We start from the raw sequence: 27365 nt of genomic DNA, 5'->3' as shown, positions 1-27365 counted from the left end.
CCAGCACCACCACTGGCCCCTTACCTGAGCGGGTTTTGGGCAGGCTGGGGGCATACTGGATGTAATCAGGTGTTGCTATCGGTCCAATTTTTTCTCTGACTGCAAAAAAAAAGGATATTTTCATTGTAGGGATGAGGAGATACCACACATCCTCTCCAGTCAGGATGGCCAGGTTAAGACACAGCGAGCCCAGCTCTGGGGGCACCTGGCAGGACAGTGGTCAGGGCTGCTGCACTGGAGCCTCTGCACTGTGGGACAGGGCTGCAAGACCTGCACTGCCAGGGCCATAAGCACATCTTCCCACTTTCATTCCCTCCATCTTCCAGAGACCTCTACAATGGTTACACCAACCACTGTGAGTATTTTAATAGAGCAGCGACTGATTCGCTGTTGGGTTCCCACAGAGAAGAAGCTGCCACGGGTCCATTTTGTGTATTAAATGCTGCAGTTTGCTGTGGCAATGCAAGAGCTCCCTTGAGACCGGAGCACAAACACCCAGAGCACCACCCCAAAGCAACCCAAGGATCCCCACAGCAAGTCCCAGTGTGCCAGAGGGAGCCCTGCACCGGAGAGCGCTGCTGCAAACAAAAGCCTGCTGAGCACCCCAGTCCCTCACAGGGCTGCCACCTCCCACGAGGCACAGAGGGCACCACATGAGCAGCCAAAGGCTGGGAGAACTAATTTTAGTCTTGGCCAGCCGTGCTCTCTAATCAAGGGGGCACCTTGTCACAGTTGTCCCCGCTGCATTCCCCAGACCACACACACCCTCCTGCAGCACCCAAGCCCTTAACCCCTCCACCCCCTGCCCAGCCTCCCAAATATTTGGCTGTTGCTACCTTGTTTTTTCAGCTCATCCATCAGGTTCTGGGTGAACTCATGGCCTTCCCTCAGGGTCACAAAGCAGTAGAGGCACTCTCCCTTCAGGGGGTGGGGGTGACTGACCACCGCAGCCTCTGCCACAGCCCTGTGCTCCAGCAGGGCCGACTCCACCTCCGCCGTGCTCAGCAAGTGGCCTGGAAGCAAGGGGAGGCAGTGCTTTACTGACCTGCAGGAAGAGGTCTGCAGGTGGAAAAGGCCCTGAACTACAGGTTTGAGAGCATCAGTTTGATTTCCTTGAGAACAGACAACAGTTGGAGGGAGAAACTCATTCCAGCAGTGCTCAGAAAGCTGCCAGGTATCACTTGCAGAGCAAGGACATGTCCCCTGGCTGCTCCCCCTCCCACCTTTAGGCTTCTTCCTTTAACAGATCATGGACAGGTCACAGCCATGGGATTAAACAAAGCACAAGATGAGGAGGAGCTGGATTGGGCAAGAGGTGACCTGCCCACATGGTCAGGTGCAGAGACTGGATCTGCAGAGTCCAGGCTCCAGCTCATCGCTGTGGGGAGGTGGGATGACACTCCACATTCTGGGATAGGGCCACAACTCACTCCTGTACAGCTCTGCTCCTGTTCCTGTGCTCTGACACCCCACCCTGGCACTGCTGTCACAGGAAGGTGGTCAGCTCCCAGAGTGATCAGCTGGTGCAGGATCAAGCACTGCTGATCAGATGAAAGGATCAGGTTTGACCCAGGGACAAGTACAGCACCTTCTCAGAGCTGGCAGGACACACCTGTAGGCTACAGCCTCGAGGAAAGGAGGGAGGGAGCCATTAAATACAGTGTATGGAAAATGATGGGCTGAGAAGCAGCTGAATCTCAAAGACTCAGTCAAGAGAGGTGGGAGAATCTCCACCTCTGTAGACACAGCTCCAAGACACTGATCCAGCTTTGAGGTTAGCCCTCCATGGAGCAGCAGGCTGGATTAGGGACCACGTGGTCCTGCCCAACCCCTGTGGCCCTAAATCCTTCAGCACAGAGGTACTGTGGCTGGTTACAGAAGGTGCCTTCCCTCCAATGCACTGTCTCCAGGGGAAATGGTGCAGAAACTCACCAAGTCACAGCCTTGTCTGTCCCTGAAATCACCTGCTGGGCAGCGTCATGGATGCAGAAGCATCCCCCATAAACCAGGCAGCTTTTGTAACCAGTGTCACAAACAGATGCACAAGTGTCCCCCACACACAGCAAGGTGTCAGAAAGCACACTGCTCCCCACTGAAGACAAAACTCCTGCTTACCAGAAACATTCAACATGTCATCAATTCGCCCCGTGATCCAGTAATAACCATCTTTATCTCTCCTGCAACCTAAGAATAGGCAGAAACGACAGCGTGAGGCAGCAGTGCCAGCCCTTGGAGCACCTGATAAGGGACTCTGAGGGCAGGACATGGCAAGGTCTCAATTGCTGGCCCCTGTGGCCACACATGTGGACCATCTCACCGTCTCCTGTCACGTAGTACCCGGGGAACTTCTTGAAGTAGATGGTTTCGAAGTGCTGGTGCTTCCCGTACAGCGAGCGCATGATCCCCGGCCAGGGCTGCTTGAACACCTGGAGGGGAAAACACACACCTGGGGCACTGAGAGCCAAACCAACCACCCAGGTTTGCTCACTGAGAGCCAAACCAACCACCCAGGTCTGCACCACGGCGAGAGAGATGCCAGGGAGCAGCACTCTGACACCTCCTGTCCAGGGCTGATCCACTGGGAGAGTCTTGCCAGGCTTGGCAAGGGGGAAGGAGCTTGGCTGAGGTGTTCCCGTCCTCCTGCCTTGCCCACAAGTGCATTTAGTGATCAGCTGAACCATTTGTAAAAGCTCCCAACCACTTATGGCATTGGGAGGAGTTCCCACCACCCACTGGAGCCCCTTGTGTGGACACAGAATTAGTGGATAATCATTAAGGTTGGAAAAGACCTTTAGGATCATCAAGTCCAACTGTCAACCCACCACCTCCATGTTCTCCACTAAACCATGCCCTCAAGTGCCACATCCACATGTTTTTTGGACACTTCCAGGGATGGTGACTCTACCCCTTCCCTGGGCAAAAAGGGAAGTACAAAGGGAGGGTGGGGAAGATGAGCCCTTCCTTACCAGGTAGCCTTCTGCCTCTCCTTCCAGCTCTTCCCCCGACTCACTCAAGATGGCAGGAACCACACCAAAGAAGGGGAATGACTGCAATGGAGGAACAAGGAGACATGGAGGTGAGCCCCACATCAGACCCCTGTGAACCAGAGGGAGTGGGAGGCAGGGCAAGGGCAGCTTTGGAGAGGCTGTGGTACACAGAGCCTGTGAGTGCAGGGGGCCAGGCCTGTGATTTTGGGTTGTGGTTACCTCCACACATGTACCACAGTCCCACCACCCTCCTGGCAGGCTGCAACCACCCAGCCATGGTACAGACAGGGCCTTGCTGAGGCTCCTGGGGAGCCCTCCCTGCCCCTGGGGAGGAGAACACAAGTACTCACAGCAGAGCCTGGCTTCATGGGGGTGGCAGCAGGAAGGGGTGTCAGCATGTGGCCTCCCTGCAAAGAGAGGCAAACCCGAGTGTGAGCCCTGCCAGCCTGTCCCACAGCTGTCAGCATCAGCTTGGTCACATCACACCCCAGTCAGGCACAGGCTGGTTGGCAGGGGTGGAGATGGGGCCTTGGAAGGGATATGGCAGGGGACACAGAGCCTTTTTCTGGGCACAAAGCTTTGGAGCTGCTACGGGAGAAAAAGAGGGGGAGGAGAGCAGGGTCCAGAGCAGACCTTGGGAGAGACCCTTTGGAGGGGAAGGTCTCCCCTTGGAGCCTGTCTGAGATCCAGGAAAGGAAGAGAAGTGGAGCCACCGCTTGCAGGCCACACCAGAGTCTCCCGGGTAAGCCAAACTGTTCCCCTCAACCCCAAAAACCCACTCTGGCAAACCTGCAAAGAGACCCTGTGGGGAGCACGAGGGAGGGAGAGGTGGCAGGGACCCCCCAGTGAGGACTCACCGTCTCTGTCTGCCAGAAGGTGTCCACGATGGGACACCTCTCCTCTCCCACCACACGGTAGTACCACAGCCAGGCCTCGGGGTTGATGGGCTCGCCCACAGTCCCCAGCACCTTCAGGGACTTCCTGCTGTGCCTGCAGAGAGGAGGGGGCTGGCAGGGGCTCAGCAGGCCACGGAGAGCAGCAGCTGTGAGCCCACTGCACAGCAGAGCGTGCAGGAACCCCTGGCCTACCCAAAATGTATTTGGGCCTTCTCAGCTCTTTTCCACAGGGGACAAAAGGAGACTGGTTATTTTGGCATCTCCCAGTCAGCTCTGCTGTGGCACAGCCAGAGCCAGGCACCCCTGTGCCACTGGGACTCACTTTTTGACTGGCTCCTCCCCGTACTTCATCAGCAGCCGGATGGCCGTGGGTGCTGTGTAGAACTTGGTCACCTTGTACTTGTCAACGATGCTCCACATTCGCCCGACGTCCGGGTAGGTGGGGACACCTTCAAACTGAGAGGACACAGGGCAGTGACACAGCTGTTCCTCACTGCTCCCCACCTGTAGCACCCCCCCAAGCAGGAGGAGCCAAACTGCAGCTGGACTGATGCCTTAAGCCCCTAATGTTTTTTATTTTTCTAATATTTGTGAGACTTGTAAGTTTTATAAGTAGTGGAAGTAGATTTTAAAAGCAGCACCCCCCCCTTTGTCCCTTGTCCCTTTCCCTTCCTCTAGCACCCTTGTTTACACATTCCTTAACCCTCTTACCCCATTCTATGCTCCCTATATCAATCCTACCCCTGAATATAGCAGAAATGTTTAGTCTTTTGTCAAAGCAAGGCCTAGATTGTTGGCAGAACAGCATATCAGGGCCTAAACCACAGAATACAGTCAAGAATTAGGTAACTATGTACCCTTTGTGCTCTGATGAAGAGGAAGGTGGGATGAACAGGGAGGCCCAAAACCCCCAGACCCATTTCTCAGGGGGTGGAGCCGGGGTGGTCCAGAGTAAAGGCCACAGGGTGGACACATCTGGGATTGGATGGATGGTATTATAAAATTTAACATCTCAGGCACGGCCTGCGCGCGTCTTGTAACATCTTAGCCTTGGCAAAATAAACCCTTTCTTGTCTCACCCCTAATTAAACTGCTCTGGAGATTTTTTCAGCACCAAAATTCCACAGCAACAGGACCCTGGCATGATTGCCCATAGGAATGGCAGGGAAGCACACACTGAAACCAGCCAAGGTCGGGGACCCCCCTTACTGCTTCCTTGGGATGGATTTGGCATCACACCCCCCCTCAGAATGTCCTAGCAGAGGTCCCCTGACACCCCCTTGCAACACTTGGGTGGCCACCACCATGACACAGTCCCACCAGCACAAATGCCCACATGGGAAAGGGTGAGAGGTCCAAACGCAGTGACAGAGCCACAACCCAAAGTACCAAGAACCCCAAAAAGGCCTTCTACTAAAAAAACAGTGGTTTTGCTGCTTGTATTTCTCTGGGGATTGTTAGGCACAGGTCTCTGGCTCCCTGATCTATATGCAAGTTACACTGTTAAGGGAGAGGCAGACACAGGAGTTAAAAAACAGGTTGTCAAATCAGCATCAGCAGGGAAAGCATCACTCCCTGATCCAGCTTTTGCATTAACCCCCAGCAGCCCTGGCTCCACTGGCACACAAGGCTTGTACTTTTAAGGGGAAGAAGCAGGAGAGCATTTGAAAAATTAACCACCCAAAAACAACACACAAACTCACCCCCTGAGCAGTGACTGACCTCCCTCACAGAGCACTGCACACCATCACAGAGCAATGCAGGGATGCAGCTCCAGCACCACCACCTGCACTCTGCTGGAGTGGCAGCACCCAGCACTTACTAACACACTGGTTGCCCCATTTGCCAGGGGTCCGTAGGTGAGGTAGGAATGGCCCGTGATCCATCCGATGTCGGCCGTGCACCAGTACACATCCTCGGGTTGGTAATCAAACACATATTTAAAGGAGGTGGCAACAAAAATCATGTATCCACCCACAGTGTGCAGCACACCCTGTGAGGAGAAGGCACATAAGAGTCAGGGAGAGCTCCCACCTGAGCCCGAGCCCTCCCTGGCCAAGCTGAGCATCACCGAGCTCCAAGAGCAGCTGAGCAGGAATGACCAGCACAGCCTCTTTCCCAAGACATCTGTGGCTCCTCTTCCTACTGGGGCCTCCCACCGTGACCCTCACCATTTCCCCAGCTGAGGTGTTACTGTGGTCCAGCCTGTCCCACGGCAGGGAGCTGGGAACACACCTTGGGTTTCCCGGTGGAGCCGCTCGTGTAGAGGATGAAGAGCTCGTCCTCGGCATCGCACCACTCGGGCTCACACTCGGTGCTGGCACTGCCCATCAGCTCGTGCCACCACATGTCCACAGCTGGGTCCCAGGGGGTCTGAGGAAAGCAGGAGATTAGAAACATGCTTGCCCAAAAGCAAGAGAGGACAAGGAGTGCAGCCCCAACCTTGCCCTGCTCGTGGGCCATCGAGAGGGATGTTCACAGCACAGCCTGATGCAAACCATGCATCAGGACCACAGTCCCACTCCAGAAGCTCCTTTTCTCAGCCCACAGCCATGAGGAAAACCTTTAAACACAGTCTGGTTGCAAGACCTGAAGCAGAGTGTCCAAACCACAGGTCACGCCGACGGATCCCTCTGGGCAGCAGCAGCACCAGGAGAGGCCCTGCAGCAGCAGCTGCTCTGGGCTCTCCCCAAACCAGGCTCCTCCTGCCCTCTGGGGCTGCCCCAGCCCCACAGCGAAGCAGCAAGCACAGCCACACAGCCACCTGTCCCACTCACCCTGCAGGGACCCCCACGGCAGCTCGGCCCGAGACAAATGGGGACACAGTGGGCTCACACTGCCTGGCCCTGCAGACCCAAAAAAGCCTGTTCTCTGCATTTTAAGGTAATTACCCTGATAAGAAGCAACTGCTCCAGTGCAGAGCTACCCAGCACTGGCTGCCTGAAGGTGACAGAGCCACCAGTGCTTGTGGTTGACGGGCAGAGGTCACCTCGAGGTTTGTGCTGCCTGCCCACCTCTGCAGGGTGACACAGTTCAGGGCAAGACTTAATTCCCCCTGGCCTTCTCACCTTTCCTCAGAGCAGCCTGGGGGGCAACTGAGCAGGCAACACTCCCCAGCCTGAGCTCAGGCCTCCACTTCCAACATCTCTGCAAGGGCAGGTACTTGCACGTGCCCTCCTTGCAGAGTTGGAGCTCCCACAGCTCCCTCAGCTGGGTGCAGAGGCACAAAGAGCAGCCACGGGGTCTCTCTGCAGCCCTAAAGATGTTCATGTGCCATTTGGGCACTGGGTCCCCACAGCCCAGCACGCAGCTCCTGCACACATGGTGCAGGGACACCAGCTGCTCGACAGCTTGGCACAACTGAGCCCACCTGGAAAGCTTTCACGGATCCCCAGGGCTCCTGCCTCTACCTGGGGAAGCATTTCCACAAGTCTGTCCCACCAGCAAGGCACCAGGTAAACGAGCCCAAGGCAGGCTCACACCAGCCCATCCAACAGTTGCCTCTTCCACTTCTCCTTCAAGGAGAGGAACACTCAGCTTCCTCTGCCCCATGAGGAGGTCAGACCCACAGCACAGCCCCTGAGGCCAGGCCTGCCTCTGCCTGCCTGCTCCGGGGTCCTGAGGCCACAGCTCCTTGGATGAGGCAGGCAGAGCCCACACGCTGGCCCTGGAGCTCCAGGTTTGCTGCCTGTGGCCAGGAAGCTGCAGGTGATCCCTGCCAGGCTCACCCCAAAGTGCATTCCAAGAGCTGCTTTGGAAAGACAGAGTGTCCTCCACCCTCACCCCGACAGTGCATCCCAGTGGCTCTGCATTCCCCCCTCGGCTCGCTGACCTGCCCCTGGGGGGTTCTGGATGTGGATTTGTTCCTGGCAGCAGTTGGTGGCACTGCATTCACCCCCACACCGTGGGCAGCTCCAGCAAGCAGCGGGTGGGATCTGTCACTAACATGCACCTGCTATCCCAGGTTAGGAAGGCACGTGTGGCCGTGCAGCAGTTAGGGAGGTGGGGAGCTGGAGGGGAAGCAGAGGGGAGGTGCCAAGAAGAGGAAGGCAGCGCTGTGTGTAAATACCTTGGGATGGAGTCTCTGTGAACTCTCAGTCTTTTTTTCCTGTTAAAAATCCACAAAGAGGGAGTGAAAGGCGGGAAGAGGAGGATCCACACCGGGCTTTGCAGGCAGGGAGCTGGAAGCCCACAGGCCTGCGTGCTGGGAAACCATCCTGGCAGGCTGGAAAACGCTCGGATCCAGGGCCAGGCCAGGAGATGCCCTCTGGAGCAAAAGCCTGCCTGCTTCCACCACTTCCCCTGGGTACCTGCTGCCTCCAGGGCAGGTCCCCGAGACCACCCCCTGCACAGCTGGGAACAGAGGCACAGAGCCAGCATCCAGCATCTTTACACATGCCAAGGACATGGTAAAGATGCATCCACAAGGGAAATAAAATTTAAGAAAGTGCCTGAACAAATAGAGCAGCAAGAGCCAAAGGGTAAGAGAACCTCCTTCAGTCTCTCCTGGGACATTCTGCACAAGAACCTCAACTCATCTACAGGAACCAGCACATGGACAGGCTTCTCTGCCACCACCCAACCAGGGAAACCTCACACAGGAAGGCTGGTCTGGTCCAGATTTTCCATTCCTTCACATCTACCCTGCCCTCACAGGACAAGGGGCAGAGGAGGCCAAGGCACTGGCAAACACCAAGCAACACTCCAATAAAATTAACACAGCTGAACAAGGAAAACTAACTCAAAGACAGAGAATTTGCTGGACTTCCTTCTTCCAGGGATGTGCACAGACCATCCCTTCTGAAAGCAGAGCCCAAAGCTCAAATACCCTCCAGTTACAACCCATTTCTGAGCCAGCAGCCTGGGGATAACTCAGTGCAAATAATCACCAAACACAGATGGACAGAAGAGACCATTGCAAGACACAGAGCTGTGAGGGAGCCGAAAACAACCTGCCTTGGAAGCAGGTAAAGGCAGCAGGTGGGTGCTGGGCAGCCTCAGGAGCTCAGTAGGCAGCCACAGCTCCACACCACCACCTCCTCCTTCCACCCTCACCTCCCCACATTCCTCTGGCCCACATGCTTCCATCTGGTTTCAGTGTCAAGGGCAAGCCCCAGCCCCAGAGCTGGCACAGTCACTGTGCCCTGCACACACTGCACTGTCCTCAGAGCAGGACTGCTGTCATGGCAGGGGGCTCTGCTGAACCCACACCACGAGCACAGACCTCCTGGTTTTTCCCCTCCTGCTTCCACTGTCACAGCTCCAGTGCAGGACAGCACCTGGTCTTTGCACAAAAGGGGAGACAGATACAGGGCTGGGAAGGAAAAGTCCTTTACTGGGCAGAGGAAAACAGGCATCTTGTCCTTGTCCTTTGGAGGATGTACCCCTGTGCCCAGGGGTCCTGCAGGCTGGCAGCTTGTGATGGTGTTAAAGGAAGCAGCAGGGAGAAGACCTTGGTAAGGCAAAGGAATCACTTTTCAGACCACTCACAACGCAATGACAGCAAGGAGGGGAGGAATCAGGGACAGGAGTCAGAACAGGAGCATCCAGGGAATCACTGCAGTGGTTTTGCACCAATTTATTTGCTGGGTCAGGCCCACGGCAATCCAACTTCCCCTCTCATCCCCCCAGGAACGTACCTGTACATCCTGACACAGCCTCTTGAGAGGGGGAGACTTGCTGCAGGTCCCATCCACTGCCACCTCTTCCCTCCCCAGGTGCTTCACCACGATGCACTTTTTCAAAGGGGATCCCCTGGAAAAGGCAGGAGCTGTGAGATCAGGCTGTTCAGGGGCTGAGATGGCCCTTCCTGGGATTCACAGGCAGCACTGGAGCAGAGCAGGGGCCTGGAGCTGCTTTTGCTGAGCTACAGCACGTGCTGCCATGCAAACTCCATGGAATTCCAAGGACACCAGCCACAGAAACAGAGCTCAGAGAACAGGAATGGTCTGTGCAGAGCTCAGTGGGGGTTCCTCAGGTGTGATTCCTGTGAAGAAAGTGGGGATCCCACAAGTCCTTCTCCCAGGCCACTGCTGGGGAAATTCCTTATAAATCCCCATTTGCTTGCCTGTGACCATGAAGATGACCTCCCACAGCACCCAGGAGGCATCAGGAGGCTGCTCCCATCCCTAGGCATGACCAACTGCCTGATTCAGAGGGAGGAAAGGCTTTCAAAGCCTGATTATACATCAAGGAAAAGAGTGGGTGTTTGTCCCCTTATGAGGGCCAACACAGCCTACAAAATACCAACAGAATGATCTTATTTCCCTTCAGCCCTGTCAGGGCATCAACACAGCGTCTACTAATTAATTCCCAGCTTCAAGATCACTTCTGTCCTCCCAAGAACCTTTTACAGACATATAAACTTACAATTTTCAAGTTTCAGAGTTTTAAAGGCTTTTAAAGAGTTTGAATTTCTAACATGCAGATGCAGACTATCTGCCCTGAATTTTCATGGCTGATCTAACACACAAACCCACATTCAGTCTCAGATGCTGTGTCTGTGAGCTCACCAAAGTCATTTCACTGCGATTATTTCCCTAACATCTGATGACAGTCTGTGTCTGAACCTGAAAACTTCCCCTTCCATTTGTGCAGGAGCAGATTCCAGCAGCAATGCCTTTCTTACAAGGGGATCCAAACTTACTTGTCTTTGCATTTCCGGATGGCTTCATCTGCAATCTGCTTCAGGTTGACCAGTTTGTCCCCTCGATAAAAAGCATCTGCAAAGTGGTGAGGAAAACATCAGAGGGGCTTCCCAGCCAAGGGAAAAGCTGGAGCAAACAAGCAGCTTCAGGAGGGCAGAGCAGAGCTCCTGCACTGGAGGGAAGGAAAGCTGACAGGCAGCTGCTGGGAAAGCTTTCCCAATGCACCCTCTTAGCCCAGAGAAACAGATGCCAAAAGAAACAGTGAAATTCCTTCCCTGGGAGAGGTCCCAGTTTGACCCGACAAATCTCTTGGGAATATTCTGTGGGAAATAATCCAACACAGCCAGAACACAGATTGCAGTTTCATGGGTCCTTTCCATGCCATGGAAATTAATAAAACCACTACTTTTTGCACTGTTGCAAAAAACAGCTGGGGAAATGCTGTGGCCTTACTTGCAACCACTGCCACGTTCTGGATCCCTTGCTTTACGAGGCTGGGAGTTGGAGCAGAAACGTCCTTAAAATCGGGGAGGGTGGGAATTTTTTATATTAGGATTGCCTCGTGATACATCTTGCAAACATCTGGCTGCTTTTGAGGAGGAGCACGGAGAAGGAGTGTTTAGAAACAAGTTATTAGCAGCTGGTGACATCAGGCTTTACAGGACCAACTGGGAGGGCTGTTTAGAGGCTTCACTGGGTGTTCAGAGTGGGAAGCAGTAATTCACCCTGAGAGGCTCAGCTGAGGCACTGCCCTGCCTTTCCCATTTCCAAGTGCAACTGGCTTTTAAATAAAGCCCTTTCAGAGAGGGCACAGCGATGGAGATGCACAGATGCCTGTTTTACCTGCCGTGATGAGGAGAGAACAACCACAGTCGAGGATCCGCTCGCAAAGAGAGTCTGCGGAGAAACCTGCGAACTGCCAGGGATCACACAGCAAGGTCAGCAAGGACACACAAAAAACCCACCCCAAAAACCCAACAGCTGCTGTGCAGTTCAGCCAAGGCAAACAATCCCACCAGGTGCTGATGGAGAAAGCTAAAGGAGCTCATTCCACAGTTAATGCAAGGAAACAGCAGCATTTTAATTTAGTTTCCGTTCATCTCATGGATCAAACTCATCTTTCCAGCTCCTCTCCCAAAAACAAGAGCTGCTCCCCCCAGAGCTCAGCACCAAGAGCTTGTTCCTACCACAACAGAGTGCAGAGCTCCAATCCTGGCACAGGCAAGCATGGCTATGACCAGCTCCAGGATCATTGGCATGTAGATGGAAATCCGGTCTCCTTTCTTCACGCCTACGGAGGGAAAGTGAACATGGCATTGGTCAAAATGAACACATCACATGTCAAAAGAACAGGATGTAGAGAGAAATTCATGATTTTAATTCCACATTTATATGCACACAATGAAAGTCCAGCTGGAGTTAGAGCTGCAGCAGCCTCAGGTTTTGCCTTTCAAGCCCTATGGCTCTTGAGAGACGACAGCAATGAACGCTCCATGTTTCTCATCTGCCTCCTTGAAGGAAGCAGGAAAGTAACCAGCGCCCACTGCTTGTTGGAAAAGCCCAGAGCAGGAAGTTTTGAGCATGGATTTCTTCCCTGTACAGCTGACATGACCAGCATTGATCCGTTTTCACCAACAGAGCCAGAGCTGCATTGCACTGCAGAGCAAACTGATGGGAATTACTCAACAGACTGGCAATTAATCAAAAAGTGAACCCAATCTCCACACTCCTGGTCAAATGCCTTCCCAGTACCCACTGCTCCTGTTGCTTCACTCGTACCTTGGCTGCGGAGGACGTTGGCGAACTGACAGACTTTGTGCAGCAGCTCATGGTAGGTGATCTTCGTAGAATCCCCAGGTTCATTCCCTTCCCTGGAAAAACAGGGAATATTTGTTATGGCACAGGCATTACAAGGTAAGAGTGACACTGAGAACCGCTTTGGACAACATGTTTGTCCTCACCTGCCCTTCCGAGCACAGAGTAACCAAGCCCCAGAAATCCACTTTTGGACTAAAGTTCTCCAATGGCAGGAAAATTTAGTCCAAAGTCCCCAATCCCTGTGTAGATCACTACTGGAAGCAATTGAATGTGTGAAATGGAAATATGTGGCACTTTCAGAGAGGCAAGAGGGGTCCAAGAGAAGCAAAGCTAAGAGTTCAAGAGCTCTGTGGGATTTATGGCATGGCCCCCTCGCTCCTCTGTGGATATGTCTGCATGAAACATGGACCAGTGCTTCAGAAATAACACCCAGCCCCCAAAATACCTGACATCTGAGGGACTGGGATGGGATGCCAAGGGCTGTCTTATTTTCCAAGGTCATATATAAATACACCCACGTCTGTTTGTTCAGTGCCTGCTCTGCCTCATTCTCCCTGTGGTCTCCCATGAACCAGCTCCAGGCTCCTGCAGCCCAGGTGATGGTTCAGTGGGACAAGGCCATTAAAAACAGGGGTGGGAAGAAGAGCCAAGGGCTGCACCTGGAGATGGGACTGGAATGTTATATCCCCAGGGAAGCGGTTTGGTACCAAAATGAAAACCAGCTAATATTAATGGGACACAAGGCTTCAGCCATGCAAATGAGGTGGCACTCCCAGTGCATCAGGAGATGACTAAGGAATCTGATATGACCTCACACTCGGAGAATCAGTGGTCTCCCACAGCCAGGAAGCAGTCAGGCACTTTCCTGGATCTCCCCAAGGCAGCCAGAACAGAAACACTAACGGTCAGTAATGACCTAATGGAAGAACAGGGCTATCACATCACCCTCAGCTGAAAGTCTCCCTGGAAAAGTGTCCCCTCGAGGATGTGCAGCCAAATGAAAAGCAACACTGGTGCTGGAGAGAAGCCAGGAAGCACCTCTGTGCTGTGTGCTCCCTCAGGACTGGAGCCAGGCTCCATCTGACTCCCAGAGAGAAACCTCACCCTCCAACACGTCAGAGCATACCAAAAACACACACTGAATTCTAGTGAAAACCACTTCCCCCAGCAACACAGAGGGCAGGAAGGTTACTGGGGTGGAGAAATGCATAAAGTAACACTCTCATTTCTCTGTAATTCTGTGCCCTTCTGTGCCAGCACAGTAGTGACCACGTGCACCAATGGCAGACACAGTTCTAGTGGAAACAAGACAAGAGTTGGGAGAGCCCTGCTGACACAAGCTCTGCTCCTCCTGCCCCGTGTAGAACAGGGGCTTCAGAACTGGTGGTTACACTTGGATCATCCCATTCAAAAGCTATTCGTGGATCTGATGCTTACACACTTATCCCTCCTGATACCCAGTTACATTCCTGGCTTCCTGCAGCTCTGCAGCAATTTGAGCCCGTGGATACCTGCACTGACACTGGACAGGGAATCTTCCCACCACTGGCTCCTGGAAGGGCGATTCCCTGCTTGATCCTTCATGCAAGTTTGACCCCTCCTAAGTGCAAAGAGGAGAGATAAAAGAGCACAAAGAAAAAGCAAAGCATGGTAACAGGAAGCAGTGCCCAAGGCAGGCTCAGTCCTGGCATCCAGCAGTTCCCTCTCCTTTCCCCATCACAGCCATGAGCATCACTTTGAGCTAAATGAGATGTGAAACCATTAGACAAAGTCCCTTACAGCAGAACTCTCAGCTAGGAAAGAGAAACCAGGAAATCAAGAGTGTTTCCCTTTTGATTTTATTACTTGAAGTCAAAGATCCAAGAGCTGATTTCAGTGCTGGGCTGAGCAGCTGTAACTGATCTGGCTCAGAGGAAGAGCATCTGCTTCTGCTGTGTGTGGTTGCACACTGGGTGTCTTCCCTCACCATCCAGGTTTGGTTTTCTACACTGCAGGTCCAGCAACATCAAGGCTGGTGCTGTGCAAACCTGCTTGGGTGCAGCAGCTCTGCCCTCAGCCACGAGCCTTGCTATGGAATGGCTCTTAAAGACAATACAATGCTTCCAAATACACACTGGAGTGTCCCAGCCCACTAATCTCTCACCTGAAGATCTCTGCACTGGAGTCTGCTGGGCATTGTGGGCCCAACAGAGGCAGGGAGGGAGGAGGGACATCCCTCTGCCTGTGCTCAGCTGCAGCAAAGGATCTAATTACAGCCTTTACTGAGAGGGAAACACGTCAGGAAGAAAGACCAGCACAGGCTGTCCCATCTAGAAGGCTTCCCATGAAAGGCAGGTAGGCAGCCCACAGCCCTGGGTGCTATTTGGGGGCAGCCAGGTCACCCAAACTGTGGGTTCTCAGGTGAGCAGCCCTGCAGATCCCTCTGGGCAGAGCTGTGCTGCCCCTCACACACAGCACCCCCAAGGGACACGGACCTCGTGTGCGGTACCGCTCACACCGGCACGGGAGAAGCGCGTCTCAAATACATCAACTCCTTCTTCATCGGGCTTGGGGGGGGAAATTCAGGCCATGGAACAAACCCAGGCCTGTCCTCAAAGCCTGCACACAGTAGAAGTGCAGAGCAAAGTCAGACAAAAGTTAAAACTTCTGCAAGGATTTTCAGGGGGCTTTCAGAAGTCCTTCCCGTTCATTCGCGTGACTGCAAAAGAGCTCCACAGACACCAGCGGGGGAAACCTCAGGCTTCGGATTTTAAGATGATCTTGTGCTTAATGGGAAACAAGTCATGTCCTTGTTTCTACAGGACAAAACACCTCCTTTCACTGCATCCACAGTCAAGGCCCGGAGCAGTCTTTCAAGAGCAGGCAATTGCTTTAAGTCTCTCCATGTCTGCAAATAGTCTGGAGTGCCCACAGCTACACTCACTGGGCTACAGCAGCACTCAGACTGTGCTGTCCCCTCTGCTCTGGCACAAAAGCCCAGAGAATGATGGATTTTAGGCAGGGGATTTAAAGCAATGTCCACTCACACGCTACCAAGTACAAGAGCCTGTAAATTCCTGGCACTGACGTTCTGCCAGCAGCATCTTCCCTGCAGCACCCACTGGACATGAGCAAGAGCTGTCAGTCCCTGGCCTCTTAAAAGGATTCACTTCTCCAAATTCAATTGAAAAAGAAATCAAAATATAATAAAGAACCTCATTCTTCTGAAAGCATTACTGCAGAGCTCACCTCCACACCCATAGCGTGCAGTTCTGACCTCACAGAATCCAACATCCTCCAAATATATCCTTTTTTAAGAACTGCTGGTGAAAATAGTTGGCAGCAGCACTGCTGTGATGGCTCGTGTGCGATCTCTGCTCCAACAGCAAGGCTTCTTCTGAAAGGAAAACCCAATTCTCAGCTTCCCAAACTTCCCAGATAAGCCATCAGATGAAATTCACAGTGAAACATAGTTTGAGTTTCCTCCAACCCAGTCCTACATTTAGCAACTGTAATTCAAAATTTTACAGTATCATCTGGGTCACAGCAGGAAAGCATCTGAGTTTTTTAGCACTTGAGAAGCCTGTGTTTTACATGCTGTGTGTTGTTTGCATGCTCAGCTGGAGAAAGGCAATTTTTGGCCAGATGGAATACATATATGGAAGAAATTCTACCCTGTGAGGGTGGTGAGGGGCTAGAATAGAATTCCCAGAGAAGCTGTGGCTGCCCCATCTCTGGAAGTATCCAAGGTCAGGTTGGACAGGGCTTGGAGCAACCTGGCATAGTGGAAGGTGTCCCTGCCCATGGCAGGGGGTGGAACTGGATGATCTCCAACCCAAACTATTCTAGGATTCTGCGGTCTCCACTGAACCACCCACCAACTAAGGAAATGCAAGTCCTTTAAACTAAACACACAAATGCACAACTGGGGACCTTCCAAGGCAGGCCTTCTCCTAGAAATCCTGATTTGTTGGAAAAGGTGGGTTTCATGCAAAGAGGACAGTTTTCTAGCTGCTTGCAGTGATTCACTGCCAGGGCCAGGCAGCCCAAGGGCATCAGGGCCCACCACCACCAAGGTGGGCAGGACAGCAGGGCCCAGTTCTGCACAGAATAGATCCCTGTCAACACAGGAAAGGCTCTGCAGAGCTCTTATCATACCACTCCCTTCTGCCAGCAGTTAAAATAAGGGGCTCCCCACTTCAGAACAGGCACCATGACGCACACAAGCCCCACTGCACAAGCCTCCAGTGGCCCTGCCACTGTCTGAGCAAAGAATGACCCCATGGAGAAATCACCCCAGGCAGGGGAGCAGGAAAACACCAGGTCAGAACCTGAACACTTGTCACCTCCATGGGGGCTCAGACTGCCTGCTCAGCTGGGAGTTTGACCCTGGAGATGCAGAGCCCCAGAGCTGTTTCACCTGGTGCCCAGGTAGTAAACCACACAGGTTAGCAAATGATTTAGTGCTGTACACACCCTGTGAAGCAGGGAACTGGTCTGTAGGAGCAGGCAAGTGTTTCTCAGAGCCCCATTAGCTCAAGCACTGACCCCGTGGAGCAGTCAGGGGTGAGGAGAAGCAGTGCAGGAGAGGGAAGCTGTGCCCAGATGTCCTCCTGGATGTCTGCACCAAAGCAGGTTGAGAAGTTACCACGCTCTGCCAAGGATCAGAGCTGACTACAAGACTTTCCAAGCACTGGTCTGCTTCAACCACTCATCACATAACCAAGAAAGCTGAGCCCATCTCAGCTGTAGGATGACGAGCAGCAGTGAGGGGCAGGGACTTCTTAACCTGCTACAGCTCAGGGGCCAAGGGGACACACACTGCCCAGAGCAGCCAAATGGACCAAGCAAAGCTGGCCCAAAAACGAAACCAGCAACACTGGTTTCGTTTTTCCTTTTCACCGGATTTCCAAAGAAAAATTATTTGCATAAGCTGTTTGAGTAACGGATGACTGCTGCTTCCCTCTGCATTTGCATGGAGCAGCAGGAAGCACAGGTTGCATCAGTGGGAATTACGGTTTTCAAGGTAATTGCTGATGATAATTGTGGTTTACAAGGGTTATAACACTACCAAGAGATGCTGGTGTAGAGGAGAAGGATGAAGTGAAGGCAAGCAAGTGAAGTGTTAGAAGTTTTCAAGATCTGCCAGACCATCTGCAGATCCACACAGTCAGAAACAGAAAAATCACAGACCAAAGCAAACTAGGGACAAAGCCAAAGCCTTTCTGGCCCCTGGAAATGCTCCCACTGAGGACCAAAGGGGCTGCAGATCATTTAAGCTTCTCCTCTAAACTCCCGTGGCACATCATTCTCTCTTTACAAGGGCATGAAGTGATAGGCCAAGCAGGAGTGGCTTCAACTAAAGACAGGAGGTTTAGATTGGATATTAGGAAGAAATTCTTCCCTGTGAGGGTGGGGAGGTCCTGGCACAGGCTGCCACTTCCTGGAAGTGTTCAAGGCCTGGTTGGGTGGGACTTTGAGCAACCTGGTCTAGTGGAAGGTGTCCCTGCCCATGGCACGGGGTGAAACGAGATGGGTTTTCAGGTCCCTCCAAACCAAACCATTCCATGACTCTCTGATTAAATAAAAGCATTAACCCAAGGTGACCAAACACAGCTGCAGTGTGGGGCACCTGGAAGGTAAAGTTTCAGAGAACAGCAAATCACCTCAAAGCCACCAGGTTTCATTCCCCAACCGGCAGGGAGGCGATGACAGCCCAGAGGGCAACGCTGCTTAATGCAGGAAAAAGGCTCCACGTTTTACCTACTGGAAAGTACCTTTAAGAAAACATGGATTCTCGGCTTGAGAAAGGTTTTGGAAGAGGCAAAGAAGCAACAGGAAATGATGCAACACCACAGGAAGAATTTGCACAGTGGGGAACCGCAGAGACTCCAGTAGGGCAGAGATGGGGACAGTGAGAATGTCCGCCCTAGGACCTCTCTGTTGCCATCTAAACTAAAACAAGCTCAGAGCCCAAAATCCATCCTGAGCACGGGACCAAGTGCTGCATGAGAGGCACAGGATGGAGACAGCATGACCCATGACTGCCAGCTCCTGCTCCAGGAGCAGCCTGGCCCCAGAGCAGGTTACAAGGTAAAGGAAGGAATTTTCCTGCTGCAGTGACAGCTCCTCACGTGCAAGGTCACTGGGGGCAGCCAGATGGGCTCATGGCTCCCTGATTCATTCCACGTCCAGAATTAGAGCAGCCAAAATGCCAGGGAGAGCTGGGCCCAGCCAAGCTCCTGCCATGTGTGGAATGGGCTCACGTGTGTGCCTCGTGGGCAGCGGGAGCCCCGGGCCCTTCTGGCGCCTGCCCAGCGCCAGCTGCTCACACACCTCCTGTTTTCAGGACACTTCCCAAACCTGCAGCCTGAAAAGGGTCTGCCTGGAGACAGCCTGGTCCTTTGGGAACAACAGCAGCCCAAACTGATAAAAATAGGATTTCCCCCTCCACCTCAGCCTTGCTTATGCCCATTTGACACAGGAACAGCACTCGAGATTATGGTGAAATGTGGAGTTTGGGGAGATCAGCTGTGCAAGATAATCAGAAAAAGACAGCATTTCATCAGAAAAAAATGCTGGTATTTGCATGGATTGTTCAGTGTGGAAATAAATACTCCTGAACAGACTGCCCAAGCAGATGGGTCTGCAGCAGGTCTGCACCTCTGGCTCCAGGTTTGCAAAAAACCTTCATGAGGACATTTCATAATAACAGGGCAGCCAGCCCAGCCCTGCCCATGCTTAATGTCACCCACCTCCCACCACAGTAATGCAGGGCAGGGATTTCCCAAAGCAGTTCTGGGAAGGCTGAGAGGTTTTTTGAGCAGCAGGTTTACCAGAAAGCTCAGGCTCTACCATCCCTGTGGCCACGCTTGAATCCCGTTGCAGCATGATAAGGATCGTGAAAGAAGAAGTGGTGTAACAACAGAGTGCAGCTTGGGAGGGGCTGGTGAAAAGGTTTCCCCAGTGAGTTCAGAAATATTTGGCAGCAATGACAGAACACTGTTGAGTAAACCTGGGAACAGAAATCCTAGGGAAAAGAAAAATCTGGCCAGTTTAACAGCATCTCCTAAAACTACACAGTTAAATCTGCATTAAAACCACCCTATGATTTTCCCCTCCAGTGCCCCCCATACACATAGGTAGGGCCTAACAAGGCTCTTCTTCAAATCCATCTCTGAGCCAAACCATCACAACTTAAAGTTAACCATGTACCTGGGATGAATAGGTTCCTACTGCCACAAAGAAACCCAAACCAGGCCGGCAATCAGGAGCCCTGTGCTCTCCAGAGCATGATGCACAAAGTCCAGCCCCAGCTCAACACAGGCATTACTGTGCCTCCTGTATTCTACAAAACAGCTAAAACAGAGCTTATTTCTACAGGGACACTGGGCCATCCTCTGTTCTTTGATCAAGGAATTAGTCTTCTAATCACCTTCAAAAATAGCCATATGGAAACGCAGCCTACAAAGCAAACACCCAACACCCTGTATGGTTGCTAGCGTCCCACGGGAAAACCACATCCATCTTTCTGTCCTTCCTTCTCATTAAATACATTCTCAGCTACTGTCTGTATTTGCAGCCTTTCAGAACCTAAACAAATACCAGAAGCATCTAGAGAAATAATATTTATCTTGTGCAGCCCAACCACTGTTCACTTTGCCATACCCTGAGCAATCCTACAGCACAGAGTCCAGCTGGAGGTGAACACTGCTCCAAAATCACTTCTTTATTTACTGACCTGCCAGAATTCCCTCCAATTTTCCCCACTCATGCCAGGCTATGCCCTAAAATCTACTTCAAGCCCCTTTCTTTAGGCAGCAGGGTGCTCAGACATCTCTAAAGGAACCATCCAGTCAATGGGAGATGCATTAACTCTAATCATGTTCTTACTTTCTGACGTTATTTCACAGCACAAGAGAACAGCCATGGAAGAAAAATGCCACCTTTTTGCCTATTTTATTTAGAGGAAAGGTTTTTTTTAAGCAACTTTAATTATTTTTTTTTGGAAACAGAATGATTACACAGTGTTGCAACAGGGGTCATGTGCAAGACTCATGCAGTATATCACCAAGTCTGGCTGCCCTCAGCCAGTGCTTGGAACCCTGCAAGCCAAACCCTTGGAATGCTGTGGAAAAATGTGAGAGTTTGACATGAGAGGAAACATTTTAGATGTTTACCAGCAGTAAGTTTTTCAGAGGAGCAAAGGACTATTTTTATCAGTCCAACAGGAGGACAGCTTATTTTCAGTAAAACACGGTTGATTCCTTGTTTAAACAATTTACAGTTGGGCCATGGAACAATTTACAGATCCTGGATGAAGCTTCTGTAAGTAAAATAATCAACAAGTTACCTGTAGCTGGGAAATGCCCCCTTTTGGCAAATAACTGCATCTCTGAATGGAGCATCCTGCCAAATTTTGAAGACCTTCTAGAAACACGGAAAGCCAGGCAAGTTGATTTCAATGGAGGCTCAAACAATATCCATGAAGGTCATTAGAGGAAATTTAAACTTTTAATCAGATTTTATGGTGGGCATTTCACCTTCATGCCTCATAAACCTCTACAAGTGATGACCAGATGTCACCTGCTGGACTGTCATCTAAAGAACATCTCTTAGAAGATGGTCAGTGGCAATAGGAATGGAAAACATGCTTCACTATCACAGAATGAATGGTTTGGGTTGGAAAAGACCTTAAAAACCATCTGGTTCCATGGGCAGGGACACCTTCCACTAGACCAGGTTGCTCCAAGCTCTGTCTAACCTGGCCTTGAATATTTCCAGGGATGGGGCAGCCACAGCTTCTCTGGGCTATCAGGTAGCTGGGTGTGAAAAAGCAACCAGGAAGGCCCTCCATTTCCTTGAGGGATTCCCCTAAAGAAGGGAGGTGACACCTAAGAAAATGATGAGCTTTGAATTCATGGCCAACTGCCAGGGCTCACGATTTCCTACCCCACCACATTTCGACACTTACTACAAGTGATGTGCAGAAATGCAAGCAGAGAACTGAAACCTGCTCCAACAGGCCCGAGCTCCCTGGGCTGGGGGGAGGCAAGAGGTCTTGTGGTTTCACAAGGGGTATTACAGCCCAAGAGCTTTTGGCACAGAGAGCCCACCAGGCACAGCCAAGGCAATCACCCCCAGGAAAGATGCCACGCTTGGAACGAGCGCCACTCACACCTCTTTTGGCAAAGCCTGATCAATTCGTCCCCTACTTGGAGCACCCACATGGGGCCTGAGCCTTGTCCACTGCAGCTCCGTTCACACCAGGGTGCCAGGGAAGAACACACAAGCCATTCACACAGCTAAAATAATCAGGTTTTCTAGTCCAATAAGCAAACTGAAGGCTCTGATCTTCCATGTCCTGAATCTGTACAGGAGTTCACCATCCCCTTTGTCCAGGAACTCCATTTATCCACCCCAAGCTTCAACTCTGCTGCCAATATCTGCAATATGTCATCACTGCACAACTGTGGTGCCTCTCCCAACAGTAACCAAGTATTCTTAAAACATATCAAGTTCCCTGTAATACCTGCCAGCACAACAAGATAAAAGTTTCACAGACATGAGAAAATCCAGGTGCTCTTGTCTGTGCACACACCCTCCTCAGTAATAACCCCAGGCAGTTATTGTGCTACACATACCCAGAGCTGTGCAGAAATGCAGCTTTGGACAGGGTATAAACCAACAATTTTGGGTAGGGGTGTAAGCAGAAACTTATGAAAAATTATTAAATCCCTCGTGCTGAATCACCAGAGCAAGACCCTCCCTCAGAGCAATGAGCAGCACGAGGAAAAAGTACTAAATAAGAACAGAAAAGATGCCATGGGTGTCATTTAAGCCTCAGCACTGCACTTCAGCACTGGGGTGTTCACAGCAGCTCAGCCAAGAGCCTCTCAGACTAAACCAAAATGTCATGTTAGGGCAGAACCAGCATCTGATGTTTTGTCTCCAGGACCAGCAGCAGGAGATGCTGTTTCTGGAGGGCGTGTGAGCCCCCATCAGCAGTTTGGTTTCAACGCTGTCCCTGGGGGACCTGCTGCTGGTCCTGAAAAGTGACCCCTAAAAGTGAGGAAGTAAAGGGTAACAGTAAAAAAGCACCAAAAACCACTGTTCTTCCATCCACAGTTAAGTAACTTTCTTGAACAACCTTTTGTGGGAAACCTCCAGAAGGAAAACAGCCGTACCCATGCGCTTAGTGCCTCCTGCCCCGCGCTCCGGCACTGCCAGCAGCTCCACCACCTCTCCCAGCAGCCTGCACTGCTCCATGCACACACTGACCCTGTTCCACTAGGGATGCAAGTCAGATCTACTGTTTCCCAGGACCCCCTTCATTGCTCTCTCCAAGCAAAGAGAGGCTGGCAACCTCCCAGCCCTTGGCACGGCAGCCCTTTGCAAACACCACCAGCACACCCCGGCCAGCAGCTCTGCAATTCCACATCCAAGTTCCTGCCCTCCTCTGCAGCACATGCCACCTAATCCTGGGCACTTACAGACATCCCACTTGTTTATCTGGTCAAATACTTCCTGGATACTCCCTTGTATTTATATAGATGGATGCTGTATCCCTGCCAGTAGCAGCTACCAAAGGTTTCTGAGCACAAAGGCTGGGAACAAACAGATCCAACAAAACCCAAAGGAAAGCTGCTCCCCTGAATCAAGGCAGCTGAGCTGCTCTCCCAAGCTGGAGGGCTTAAACAACCCCTCTCCTTGATGCTCTGCCACAGAGCAACCACACAAGTCCTGCCTGAGTGCCTTCTTTCTTAACAGATTTGACTTATCAGAGGAGAAAGGTCTCATTCTGTCTACAGAAGCAGAATTAGAGGTTATTGAGCTCAGTAAAAGCTACTTCCAAAGAAAATCTTGAGTAATGCAGAACACCCTCCCATGGAGACACAAGTCCAGGGGTGTTTCTGAATGGGCAAAACCATGGGAAACCACAGGCACCGTGTAATCAAGTGGTCACCAACCTTTCACACCTGCCCCTTGCCCTTGTTGCACTGCAGAGCAGAACAGCACAAGGCTGGGAGAACTCGCCACCTTCCTGCTCCTGCCCTGCATCCTGTGATGGAAAAGGCTCTGCAGAGCAGTAACAGGGCTTGGGATCCCCAAAACATCAAACTAATCACCCTTCCCAGCAAATGTAGCTGACATGGGTGAGTCAAGTTCTGCTTCCCAGTCAGCCCCTGGATGGGAAAACCATTTCCAGTGACTCTGTGCATGCCAACCACCTGAGTACCACAGTGCTCAACCCCCTGACTCAGAGCATCCAGGAAAGCACACCCCACACGTGGGAAACCCACAGGACAGGACCTGCCTGAAGGGGGTACTTTGCTGCTCTCACATGTTTAGTTCATCCCTCACCTTGGAACTACCTCAGAGATTTCTCTAGTAATGAAGAGGACGGAGCACATGAGTACAAACCATTAACAAAAGCACTTGGGAATGAAGAACATCAAGATATGACAGGAGAAAAACAGCAGATGCCAGGTCTCGGTGCACACAGACCTTGGAAACAGGTTTCAGACCATGATCCCTGTGTTTTCCAGCCTCTCAGGCCAAACTAAGAACCTCCAAAGCTTTAAGCAGACATCACCATGCTGCCCTGAGGCAGCACTGTCTTCATCTCTCATCTGCAACCAAACCCACAGGAGGACAATCAGAGCAGTTACATGGAACTGGTTAATTTTCAGCCCAGCATGGCCTTGCTCCAAACAGCCAAGAGCCCACAGCTGGAGGCTCCATCCACCTATGGAGAAATGCCAGGGAGCTACACCTGAGGATGAGCTCTGAGCCCCTCCTGCCCCAGTTTGTACTTCCATATGAGTATCCAAACACAGCAGCTGCTTGCACTACTGCCACAGCACCAACCACACTGCTGGGTGACTGTCCCAGAACTGGGAGAGGGAGAATTCCAAAGAAGCTGGGAAAGCACATGACTTGGACGTGTCTGAGCTACTACACTACTCCCTTTACTCCACGTTTCAATCCTGTGTTTCTGTTGATGCTCCCACCACTCCCACTCCTGCACTACCCACACAGCTCAGTCAGAGATGTTGTCATTTGGAGGGATGAGAAATGCTTTCTGGAGCATTCAGGCACATGCAGCCAGCTTTGTAACCCCCTCCCAGGCTGGCAGATTTCACAAAGAGAGAACAGAGTTACACTTTCTGGCATGGCAACTACAACTGTCATTGCCCTTGAAGCAGGTACAAGATTTACAGCTCAATAAAACACTAATACATTCAGTGGAATTTCTTACCTACCTCAGGTGCATCCGATCTCCTTGATCTCCAGAAGCAGAGCACTGTACTGTCCAGAAATGCTTCCAAAAGAATTAATATCTGCCAAACCCACCAATCTATCACTCAGCACACACAGCGGGGAGATAACATGGATTTCCGAGGATGCTGAGGGGGCCACCCCTTTTCCCATGGAAATCCCCATCAGGAAAGGAGCTGTGCTGAGCCTGGGTACTGCTGTGAGCATGAACCAGACCAGGCACAGGCCTGCAAGTGTGGATCAGTAAAAACCTTCCCAGTGGTGAATTTTGTTCTTTAAACAAACTGTGTGATTTAGGGGTGTGCTTTCACCACCAGAAGAGTGTTGAAAGAGGCTTCATCACTGGAAGTATAAAAAGTCATCCAGGAAGTTACCAAAGAAATGAAGAGTCAGTTTGACATGGGACACTCCAAAGCCCTGAAGCCAGTGGGAGCAGCAGAGCCAAGTGCATCATGGAGAAACTGGCTACAATTAAACACTTTAAAAGGCTGGATATTAACAGCCAGCATTCTCAGTCACAGCCTCTGTGCATATGACAGATGTGTGGGCTGATTTGGTTGTTTTTGTTTGTTTGTTTTTAAAATGCTCTATAGTTGTGGGGTTTTTTTCTTGCAGAAAGTTTTATTAGAAGATATCTCAGAGCTACAAGCCCATAAATCCTGTATTACATTTTAAAATAAAATAAAATAAAGAAACCCAAACCAAACAAACCACACCTTCTCATCTTATATTTGCATGTCCTGCTTGTTCTAGGGAACAAGGGAATAATGCAGTTATTCTCTTGTTTAAACAAAGCTCCAGAGAGCTCCAGCAGCCTTTACTATCCTTATTACTCCTTTCTAGGTGTGTTATATCATATGTCAATATTAAGAAAGCAGAAGATTAATATACTCTCCCAGAGCAGGCAGAAGCCAGCAGCCCCCTGCTAAGCCCCCACACCTTGGCTACAGGGACTCTAAAAACACTCTGTAAAGCTGCACCTCCTGCCCCTGTCCCCCGGTCCCACCAAGCACCACCAGCACTGCAGCTGGAGTGACTGGTTTGAGAACCAGAGGCACAGGTTATGCACAGAGCAGGCTGCATCCAAGTGCCTTCACACCCTGGGGTCTAATTAGAGAGTGTTTTGCAATGGGTGTTGTTCTTTTTGAATTCCCACCTGGTTATACTTTTACCTCCACAGCTGCCCAGGCTGATGTTTAGCTGAGATCACTGACAGACACTTCAGCACAGAACTAAGGGCTACTCCAGTGCCATGGGCATGTCTACAGCACACTGAAGGAATACTGTGCTCCTGCCCTAACTAACCACCCATGACAAAGTCCCCAGCACTGCTGCAAGTCCCCTCAGTGTCCCAGCAGTTTGTCCAGCGTGCGTTTCACCTGTGAATCCCACAGATGTCACCACAGGTACCCACCTCCACAGTAACCACTGTGACTGACCTCAGCCTTTCCACACAATTGTGAAAGAGATTTCACTTTTGAGAGCAGCACTTTATCAGAAGCATTTCCTGGAGCTTCTGTTCCTTTTTTTAGGCCGCATCAGCAATACCAAGCAGAGAAAGAGGAATCAAAAGCAGCAGAAAGAGAAATACTTGTAACGTTCGTGAGCAGTGTGAGCAGTGTGAGATACCAGAGTCAAACAGGCCACAGGGAAAATCCAAGTGTTTCCTGCAACTCAGGATGGGCATTTTGAACTACACAGTCCTCCTAACAGCACCGTGAGGACACCACCACGACAGCAAACGTCACCTATGTACAAGTTCTGGTGCATGAAGCAATCCCTTGTACTGCCCTTTGTGCTGAAAATGCAATTCCATGTGGCTTGGGATTAGACCCCCTGAATGGAGCCAATTTGGGCAGTCCTGGACTGCTGGTGGTGCAAGAACCTCCAGAGCAACTTGGCCATAACAAACTCAAATGAACTGCTGGCTCCTTCCAATCCCAGTGAAGCTGGAGACAGCCAGTCAGCAGCTGAGTTTTGTCAGCACACATCACTTCTCAGAGACACTCAGCAGTGCCTCCACCTCTTCCCTAATTTCTCCTCTTTGAAAGCAGAGACCGTGGTCTTGTATCTTTTCAGAGCTCCCAGAGGTGGGCAGTCACCCATACCTTGGTACAAGGTCAGCACATTTTCCCACTTAGCAGGCTACAGACTTCTTAGAAGCTCGGGTATTCAAAAATAAAAAAACCTATTTGGCTTCCAGAGGCTTTAATTTCTCTTTTGATCTTTCATACAGCATGACAAACCTCAAGTGCTTTAGGGAGCCAGGCTCATTCCAGAATGTTAAACACAAAATATCAGAGGACAAGATGAGAGCAATTAATTATTGTTTTGTTTTGAAGAAAAGCACGTGCCCAGAGAGGAGTAATTTTAAGAGACACAGCCCTCAGCCCCACTTCCTCAGATCCTCAGTGCCACAGGTGTGCAGGTCAGTACCACCCATGTCATGTCCAGTGTGCCTCTTCCATCCCTCCCACCGGCATTCCCACCTGACACAACATTCCCAGCTCCACACAGCAGTGCCAGGTCACTTGTGACAGAACCATGCTACGAAAGTTTATCCCAAAACAATCAGGGAAAACTGTCTGCTGAGGAGGAGGAGACACCTTATTTTTCAGCACTGTGAAACACCACAACTGACAGTCACCCACCATTCTCATATCCACTCCAAGTTTTGCTCAGCACCATAAATACCCACACCCAGGCTGCCAGAATAACTAAGAAAAATCTTCACCAAGCCCAAATTAAAGCTGTAG

The 27365-nt window shown here is 51.3% G+C and overlaps 1 protein-coding gene across 2 annotated transcripts in view; it reads right to left on the bottom strand.

Moving 5' to 3' along the window:
• ACSS2 (acyl-CoA synthetase short chain family member 2) overlaps positions 1 to 27365 on the bottom strand; it is a 31618-nt gene that overhangs the window by 2230 nt on the left and 2023 nt on the right. Inside the window, exons 3-18 of one of the 2 annotated variants that reach the window (XM_064674267.1) lie at positions 12310 to 12401; positions 11718 to 11821; positions 11374 to 11446; positions 10530 to 10605; positions 9523 to 9637; positions 7953 to 7991; positions 6119 to 6256; positions 5706 to 5876; positions 4206 to 4339; positions 3845 to 3977; positions 3338 to 3394; positions 2967 to 3047; positions 2318 to 2426; positions 2116 to 2184; positions 837 to 1013; positions 25 to 99 (exon numbers count right to left, since the gene is read on the bottom strand). In XM_064674267.1, the coding sequence (XP_064530337.1) occupies positions 25 to 99; positions 837 to 1013; positions 2116 to 2184; positions 2318 to 2426; positions 2967 to 3047; positions 3338 to 3394; positions 3845 to 3977; positions 4206 to 4339; positions 5706 to 5876; positions 6119 to 6256; positions 7953 to 7991; positions 9523 to 9637; positions 10530 to 10605; positions 11374 to 11446; positions 11718 to 11821; positions 12310 to 12401 (1643 nt within the window). The remainder of the gene's footprint in view (positions 1 to 24; positions 100 to 836; positions 1014 to 2115; positions 2185 to 2317; positions 2427 to 2966; positions 3048 to 3337; positions 3395 to 3844; positions 3978 to 4205; positions 4340 to 5705; positions 5877 to 6118; positions 6257 to 7952; positions 7992 to 9522; positions 9638 to 10529; positions 10606 to 11373; positions 11447 to 11717; positions 11822 to 12309; positions 12402 to 27365) is intronic. The other variant, XM_064674268.1, reaches the window with a different exon arrangement.

The sequence above is a fragment of the Pseudopipra pipra genome, chromosome 17 (genome assembly GCF_036250125.1).
Source record: "Pseudopipra pipra isolate bDixPip1 chromosome 17, bDixPip1.hap1, whole genome shotgun sequence".
NCBI classification, from domain to species: Eukaryota; Metazoa; Chordata; class Aves; order Passeriformes; family Pipridae; genus Pseudopipra; species Pseudopipra pipra.
Note: the sequence above shows the minus strand (reverse complement) of the source record. Positions and strands in the feature narration are given on the sequence as shown.